Here is an 8,737-nt window from a genome sequence, read left to right as displayed (position 1 = left end):
TTAAAATTCGAATCCAAATATAACGTATCAAAAGAGTTAATAATGTGTCATCTCAACTAGGTCTAGTGTTAATAGACACACAAATATAATTTGTTCGGCCTATACATTATCTAGGCCCATTAATTTTTATGGGCCCAATTGAGACCTTTCAGCCCACTTAATAAATGGGCCAACGGTTTTCAATATTGAAAAACCCGCCCCAATTCGAATTGTCCAGAAGAAGTTCAGAAACGGAGAGGAGTAGAGGACGAAGAAGATAAGAAACAGAATGGCGTCAATGTTGCTCGCCGGCGGCTACCGTAGCTTCGCAGCTCCGGCGGCGCGTGCGCTTGGAATCACGCGCGAAGTTCTTAACAAGCACCGCAACAAACACGCAGCTATCTGGCATTGCCGGAGCTCATATAACAGTAACACGGCACTTGCCGCCGAAACCGAAACCTCGAGAATCGTCGCCGGAAACACAACCGTAGCTTCTTCTTCTTCTTCCAACAGGCATAGTTATCGTTCTCAAGAATCTACGTCGATTCTCCAATAAGTTTCAGCTACCTGTTTTTCTTTGCTCCGTTGCTGAGACTTTGTTTTGGTTTTGGACTTTTGGTTTAAGCTTCCCGAAGTACGATCGATTGCTTCCGTGTCCGTCGCAGAAAACAACACCGAGAATCGAACACTTAGTGGTATCAAAAGGAGGACTAGTTTTGGAGTACATCTGCGAAGCACTGGATCTTCCTCCTTTGTGAGTTTCATTTGGCAGTTAGAAGTTAGTTATTTTTTTTGTTATACTGTTAATCTGTTTGAGTTTAATGCAAGCTTTCAGGTTTCATTTCATCTCATTGAATTGTGTTTCGTTACTGCGAAGGTTTGTTGCAGACCTGATTAGATTTGGAGCTGTGTACTACGCTCTTGTTTGTCCCCAGCCTCCTCCTACTGCCACGGAGGAGGAGATTAGGATATTCAGGAGAGTCACTGACCCTTTGGTCTTGCGGAAGCGAGATTCGGTCAAAGGGAAAACACTGCGTGAGGCGCAGAAGACTTTTCGTGTCACTAACGGGGATCAGTTTGTCGAAGAAGGAACGTATTTGCGAGTGCATGTGCATCCCAAGCGCTTCCCTAGGTATACCAAGAATTATCATTTCGTTGCAGAGGCAATCTAGTGTTTGATATTTTGATAATTTTGTTTTTTAGGTGTTATGAGATTGATTGGAGATCGAGGATCATTGCCGTGGAGGAATCGTATGTAGTTTTGGACAAACCTGCTGGTATATCAGTATGTAATCTCATATCATCCCTAGAAAATTGATTTTGATTTTTACCGAATGCTAGGTTCAGTATCCTGTAATTTTATAACCTGTGTTCATTCTCTAGTTCAAGTGAGTGAAAGTTGGTTTTCACATTATGCTAATGGGTTCCTTGCTGGCTTAGATTGAATGGGTTGCACTAGATTATAATATGGATGCTCAAATGCTATTAAGATTCTGTGTGATGTGTTTTGAAATTTCTTGGTATCTTTACATGATTAGTTAGTTATTTGATCAAGGTTTCTCTCAATCTCTGTTTTATTTTTATTTATTTATTTAATTTTCGGTAGGTTGGTGGAACTACTGACAACATTGAAGAGAGTTGTGCAACCTTTGCAACGCGTGCCTTGGGATTGACAACCCCTTTGATGACTACCCATCAGATTGACAATTGTACCGAAGGATGGTAGAGTGTTGAAAATAAATACTGCCCCTTGTCAGTTTGTCATTCTTATTGGCATAGATTTTTATGAACTGTTATTCATGTGCAGTGTGGTATTAGCTAAGACCAAAGAGTTTTGTTCTATCTTTCACGGGAAAATCAGGGTAAGTGTTTGATCCCACTTAGTATCTTATTCTAGGAATAGCGTTAAACCATTTGCAAAGGGAGGCACTCCTATTATGCATGAACTGTTGGGTAACGTCTGCCCCATGAGTCCATGACCATGAGATGTGGGCATACGGCTCTTCTGTTTCGGAAGAAAGCCTTTTGCCACAGGTCAATGAGTAAATTAACTGTATCTAACTTCTTTTTTTAGGATGTTACTTTGTGGTTTTTTTTTTTCAGGACAAAAAGGTGAGGAAGCTTTATCTTGCTCTTACAGCTTCTCCTTTGCCTACTGGTATCATTACCCACTATATGCGCCCTATTCGCATGGCTCCTCGACTTATTTCTGAAGGTAATTAATTGTACAAATTAAAATAAGTGAAGTTTTTTTTTTTTTTAATTCCTCGTGTTTTTTCTCTTAAGGTAATTAATTATACAAACTAGGGCCATGCCTCATGGCATCAGTCTCTCATAAGCATAACTTAAGAGATTAAGATTTGTGTTCGGCTGATATTCAATATTTTACCTTGTGAAAAGAACAGGAAATAGTTAACAATTGAAGACAGAGTGATATATTCCTGGGCATTCTAAGTGTATATATATATATATATATATATATATATATATATATATATATATATATATATATATATATATAGTCCTGAGTCCTGACCTACTTGCCATTCTTAAGTGCTTTGGTAGGTGTGTTAGCCAATGCGACAACTGGCTGCTTAACCAAACATGTATAATTGATTAATTGTCATGTTCCATGTCCAAGTACAGTTTAAATGGTCTGTGACTCTATGTATTAGCTTAGCGTATTGCAAAATCTGCAATATCTTCTTGATAAAGGGGATTGGAGGGTTTGGTGTCCAGTTCTTTGATACCAAAACTACCCTTCTTTCATCTTTCCTCTAACAATTTCTATAAATCTACATATGAAAATAAAATAAATAAAACTACCTACTAATAAGAATTCTACTACCAACTATATAATTAGTTTTTGTAGGGTGTAACACAAATAAAGAAGTGATGTTCCTGTTAATCAATTAGTCATGTATAAATTTGAACCTTCTGCTTGCTATGTGATGTGGTAAAATGTTTTGAAATAAGGGCATTGAATTCTATATTCACCCAATCACCCGTTAGTTTATTAAGTGCAGATTTTATCAAGGGATGGCATCGTTGTCAACTTGAGGTCATAGATTGCAGGAAGGTCCCTTGGCCAACTACTAATATTCAAGACAAATATTGTGTTGAAGACTGTGGGTGGCCTTCTCAAGATTATGCATATGAGTGTACCATTAACCTTCTTACTGGTAAAACTCATCAGGTCTGTAGCTGGCCTTTCATCATTTATATTTTTACTGAAGTATGTTCTTTTGTTGATTTTTTAAGTCTTGAGCTATTATTTTCATTGTTTCACTATCTTTTGCCCTTCACAAGCTGTATGCTGACCAGCTGCCTTTGTTAGGGAAACAATAATTTAGTTTTTACCACTCACAAAAATAATAGTAGAAAATATTGTTGGGTCTGATAGTTGGAGAATACGTTTCTAACATGCAGGCTAATTTTGATACTGTGTCCCCCTCCCTCCTGTTTTTTTCCCTAGATGACTTCGTGTTCCATAATCTTGTATCAAGTATCAAACATAAAGCTACTTTTTGTACTAACTTAATATTTTATGCAGATTCGGGCTCAATTTGCTGCTTGTAAGGCACCACTGATTGGTGATTCTATGTATATGGCAGCTGCAATTGCAGAGATGACTAATCCTGGTCTTAATCCATTTGGTAAATACAATAAAGATTTCAGTAGTGAGTGTGAAAGAGAAACGGCTGTTATAAATTGGATTGCACAGTATGGAAAAGAGCCAAGTGTTGCAATTGGCCTTCAAGCGTATCAAATTTCATGGGACGATGGTGAACACTCTTACAAAGCTGGTTCCCCATGGTGGAGGTGTGCAACTGCTTAAAATGTGTGCTTGAGTTGAGGGATGGGGGATCAACTGCAAGGTTATGTTTCGACTTTCGCCACAAGCTTGAGTTTGCAATTGCCCAAGTTGAAAGCATCCTCCTTTGTTACTGATTCATATTCCTGAAAAGACATGGTTTTGTATGCTGATGCAGACATTCAAAAGGCATAAGAAAACCAGGTGGTCATGGACCAGTGGATGCTGGTGGCTCTTTCTCTGAAGTAAGAATGCAAGGTTTCATAAAGAAAGGAAGGCACCAAGGCAGTTTCTGTTCTCCATCGATAACCCCAAAAATAAGGAAGAAAGGGTAACTTTCATAAGATGGTTCAATTGTCATCCTGGAACAACCACTCTGTTTGGATTCAACTTTTGAACAGGTGAGCCAGCGGATACGGGGTAGTGGCTGTTCGGCTCTCTATTGTGTTTCAGAAATTACCTTCTATTCGTGCTCCAGAATCAGTTGCGTGTATTTTACTCAACATATTCTACTTCAAATCTCATAATATAAATTCCTATGGCCACTCAGTTGTCAAGGGCCGTTTACTACACCCTAGCATCTGATCCTGTGTGATCAATAATACTAATATAAACAGTTTATCAATCCATTTTTCACATGTTAAATTAAAGAGCTTTTTTCATGACCACATTTGTTTATAACTTTATCCAAATAATTTTGCTATAGTTACAACATAGTAGTAGTGACTGTAGGTATAGGATTTCGGGTAGGACCGTACTATCATAGTGCTGAAACCTTAAGATTTCCTCTCCAGTAAATCAACAAGCCAAAGCTTGACATTGGGGAGCTGAACAAATCTTTGTAACAGTCCTAGTTACTGGAATTCTAGCTAAGCCTCTTTTCTCAATTGATTTCTACCAGTTTTCTGCCCCCATAATTTCTGAAGAATGTTTCCGTTCTATGCTTTGCAATGAAGTCCTTGTACCAATTTGCTGATAATTTTGGAGTTCTCTCCAGCGTAGCTCGATCAACATGGTAGAGTCCATATCTTACTGTATACCCTTGTATCCACTCAAAGTTGTCCAGCAAGGACCAGGCAAAATATCCCTTAACATTAGCTCCTTTCCTGGTTACATGGTAATTGGAGAAAAAAAAGGGTTTAAATTACTTTTTCCTCTGGTATTTCACTGAAGCATAACGGATGACAGTGATCAACTAAGTTACTGGATTTCAAAATGCACTTTCGTATAGCTGTACCTTATTGCTTCCAGTAGGGAATCTAAGTGACCTTCCATGTAATCAATTCTGTTGAAATCTTTAAGGTATTGGTCCTTGGTGAAATTTGAATGACTCATTTGGCCATATCCTACAAAAGTATTCAATTTTTTTTTTTTTCAGACAAATGTAGATTCCATTAAAATGTGACTGAGTTATGCTTACCGTTTTCAGTTAAGAACATTGGAATGTTATTGTATCTGTCTTTTATGTAGGTGACAATTTTCTCCATGCCTTTAGGATTAATATATTGCATATCAAGCGAAGCCTGCATATTATTTTGTAGAAGTTTCAAAATCATGTTGGTGAGAATGGCAATTTTTCATGATCATAAGATCTGAAGATACATACTAGTTTCCCATTTGGACTTGTTTGGTACGATCCCTCGGTTCTGGTGATTCCAAGTCCTTGTTCACATATGGAGAACATGCAGTCCTTAACATAGAAACTTATATAATGATTGATGCCAATGAAATCCACTCCTTTCTTCAGCTTCTCTTGGTCGTTGCTGGAAAATCTGGGTAATATATTTCCTAGAATCTCTTGCATCTCCTTAGGATATTTTCCAAAGATTATTGGGTCCAAGATCCTGTATATGATGGTTGAGTTTGGATTCATAGTTAATAAAATTGTATGCTTTAGTTTTGAACGAAATCATAGAAGACTGAAGACCCATTCCCTTTTGAAACCCCATATTACAAATAAAACTATCATAAAATCAACTTTTTTTAGTATTTGAAGGACTCTTCTTGTCTTAAAATAATAAAACCATAGAGCATCTCTTTTATTTGTGTCAAGGGTTGTGCTGTTTTTTGTGTAAATGAACAAGTACCACATTGATTCTTCACATATCATAGATGGTTACCATTTCGAGTTGAATGATCTTGCTCTTTCTGTGGCCAATTTGTCTTCTGTGGAATTGCTGATGGGTTCATACCAGTCAAGATGCACAGCAATGCCAATTTTACCACCTTGCTCTGCCTGAATATTTCATTCATAAATCATGATATAGTAAGTTTTAGAATTGGTAGAAAAATTTAATGTTGATATCAGTTCTGTTGTTAGTGCATTAGGTGTTTTTTCACCAAAATAATACCTGGTATTTGGTTCTATAAATCTCAACAGCATCTGCATGAGACAGGATAATATTGTGTACTACCAGAAAAGGTTCCTTCTCTGAATCTCCTTGACTGCAATTTCCAAATGGTTTGGAGCAACGACCCGGCGGACCTACTCCTAGACGGTAACCGTATGTTGCAAGGAAATCTGGCTCATTGAAGGTTGCCCAGTACTTTACCCTATCACCAAATGATTTAAAACATAGCTCTGCGAAATACTGAAAGTCTTCCCTGCCCAACATATATTGAAACCCAAGTAAGTAAAATTAGTGTAATTTATTCTATGAATTTCAGCTAACTTTAAATTTTAGTTGTCATTCATATTGTTTGACAGTCAAGAAGCAAATTACTTAGATGATTACCGTGATTGGGGACTTAGCCAAGCACCATATCTGTCCTCTAGTTCTTGGGGGGTGTCAAAGTGGAACAATGTTACAAAAGGTTGAATTCCTGTCCATTTGTCAAATTTCAAACGCATTACTGTCAAAGTGCTTGGGTCAAATTTTATCCATTTTCTTACGTGTCCAAGCTTAGCACAATATTTAGCGTTTGGTGGAGAGACAGAGACAGAGACGGAAATATTGAGACAGAGAGACAAAGACTAAGAGACAGAGATTGAAATAAATCTCAGTATTCTATTTGGTGTAAAATGAGAGACAGAAATTGAAACAAGAATAAAACTCTAATTTAATTTGCACAAAAGGTAAAATTGGAATTAATTAATTTAAATGAGAGTATTTTAGGTATAAAATATTATTAAAATTTCAGTCTTCATCTCTAAAAATTTTAGTCCTCTTTATCCTTACTTTTTGAAAGTATTGAAATACTGAAATTTTGGAGACAGAAACAGAAATGTATCTCAAAACAAATATGAGTTATGACTTATGAGATTTATGTTGAATCAAAATGAGAAAAAAAAATGGTAAACCTTTGACTAGCAAAGCATCTATTAACTTGTTATAGTAGTTCACGCCAGCCCAATTTATTTCTCCAAATCTTCCTTCTGCCACAAATGATAAATCCAATCAAATTACCTTCAAAGTCAACATTAGGACTTATTTATTGACTTTAAGCAATTGATAATGTCTAGTAATTTAGAGTGGCAAAGAAATGTACTCGGAAGAACTCTTGCCCATGAAATTGAGAATCTATAGCTATTGACTTTCATGGCTTCCATTAGATCAATATCCCCCTGTCCAAAGCCACGTTGCATTAATGTTATGCTAACAAAAACTGCTATTGCTTCTTGATTATATGAGCTAGTATTTCAAAACTTTGAATGTATATTACCAGGTAGCGATGGTATTGGTCAACGGCAATATCTCCATTACTTCTATCAACAGTCGTACCTAGAAATATTTTTAAAAACACAAAAATAAAAGGAGTAATCAGAGAAGCAGAACCAGGATGTTTATTAGAAAACAGGGCATTTAGACATTTAATATAATAAATATATGTGTGTGTAAAATAATGGTCAAATATAGAGAGAGACCATGTTACTGAGTAACATTAAGAAATTAAAAGAGATGAGATGACACAAAACATAGTTAGGAGTTAGGACCTGGTGATTGGTGAAGGAAGACATCAAAGATGTTTGGTCCTTTTCCATCACTCAAGTAAGCACCTTCATACTGTATATGATCAAGAAATAAGTAAAACATTTAATCATATTATAAAGTGTAATCAATTATTATCATCACATACATACCTGGTAAGCAGAAGAAGAAGTCCCAAAGAGGAAATTAGAGGGCAAAGGAGATTGATCCAACCCCTTTGATGAGAGAAGACAATGCATGATCACCATAACAATCAGAGGTAGAAGAGCCATTGCCATTGCGACAATATGTATGTAAGTGCTTGGTTACGCCTGCTATTGTCTACTAACATATTTATATTAGTTATAATATGGTTTATATTAATTATTTAGAAGATAAATGAGAGACAGAGTCAATATCATAAGGCCGGACACTACAACAGTTTCATCACTTTTATTCAACAATAAACAAACAAATAAACAATTATTTTAGTAAGATCATTACAGATATTAATTCAAAAGTCATGATGCTATAAACCGTTCAAATACTATGTATGGGTTCAACGTTCAAACAATGTCCAATATAAATTCTTTTTCATAAATACTTTTCCAAGAATTAAAATGTTTAATTTGATAACTTCGAAGAACTTTTCAAGTTAAAATATAGACTTTGCCCTCTAATTAAGCATCTCTCCATCACTCATACTTTTGTGGAGATAGAAAGAGTGAGAATGCGTAACGAAGAATCTTCGAAGATAAAAGGAGCTTATACTTGCTAATAAGACATAATTCAAATGATATAGTCTCTTTAGACTTATTTAGAGGTAGTGGATTCGAGTCTCACTCCTAATTTTGGATAAAAATAAAACAAAAAAGGAGTCTATACTCATGAATCATGAATCATCCACTTATGGACTAATTTAAATAATTCTAAAAGACTTATCTTGTCAATAACAAGAGAGTCCTACTTGACGTCTGCTACGTTGACAGTTAACAAAATACGTTAGTAAACGTTTGCCATATCATTGAAGGAGATG

General features: G+C 36.1%; 2 protein-coding genes across 3 annotated transcripts; one reads left to right on the top strand and one right to left on the bottom strand.

The window, feature by feature from the left end:
* Nucleotides 1-217: 217 nt before the first annotated feature.
* On the top strand, nucleotides 218-4,461 carry LOC112795891 (RNA pseudouridine synthase 6, chloroplastic). The gene is made up of 9 exons (XM_025838076.3): nucleotides 218-492; nucleotides 605-733; nucleotides 857-1,111; nucleotides 1,183-1,264; nucleotides 1,586-1,701; nucleotides 1,787-1,841; nucleotides 2,083-2,194; nucleotides 3,006-3,175; nucleotides 3,533-4,461. Exons 1-9 carry the CDS (start codon nucleotides 269-271, stop codon nucleotides 3,815-3,817), a joined length of 1,428 nt encoding a protein of 475 aa, XP_025693861.1. The 5' UTR covers nucleotides 218-268; the 3' UTR covers nucleotides 3,818-4,461.
* Nucleotides 4,423-8,054, bottom strand: LOC112795890 (beta-glucosidase 46). Of its 2 annotated transcripts, none has more exons than XM_025838075.3 (12): nucleotides 7,875-8,054; nucleotides 7,728-7,797; nucleotides 7,457-7,515; nucleotides 7,283-7,358; nucleotides 7,095-7,169; nucleotides 6,529-6,616; nucleotides 6,145-6,397; nucleotides 5,914-6,029; nucleotides 5,400-5,637; nucleotides 5,214-5,316; nucleotides 5,031-5,139; nucleotides 4,423-4,899 (listed from the first exon to the last, which is right to left on the bottom strand). In XM_025838075.3, the coding sequence occupies exons 1-12, from the start codon at nucleotides 7,998-8,000 to the stop codon at nucleotides 4,677-4,679; spliced, it is 1,536 nt and encodes a 511-aa protein (XP_025693860.1). In that variant the 5' UTR covers nucleotides 8,001-8,054; the 3' UTR covers nucleotides 4,423-4,676. The 2 variants fall into 2 exon arrangements, with proteins under 2 accessions (XP_025693860.1, XP_072090977.1); XM_072234876.1 differs by having other exon boundaries at nucleotides 7,095-7,166.
* Between the last annotated feature and the right edge of the window lie 683 nt (nucleotides 8,055-8,737).

Source organism: Arachis hypogaea, chromosome 4 (genome assembly GCF_003086295.3).
Source record: "Arachis hypogaea cultivar Tifrunner chromosome 4, arahy.Tifrunner.gnm2.J5K5, whole genome shotgun sequence".
NCBI lineage: Eukaryota > Viridiplantae > Streptophyta > Magnoliopsida > Fabales > Fabaceae > Arachis > Arachis hypogaea.
Note: the sequence above shows the minus strand (reverse complement) of the source record. Positions and strands in the feature narration are given on the sequence as shown.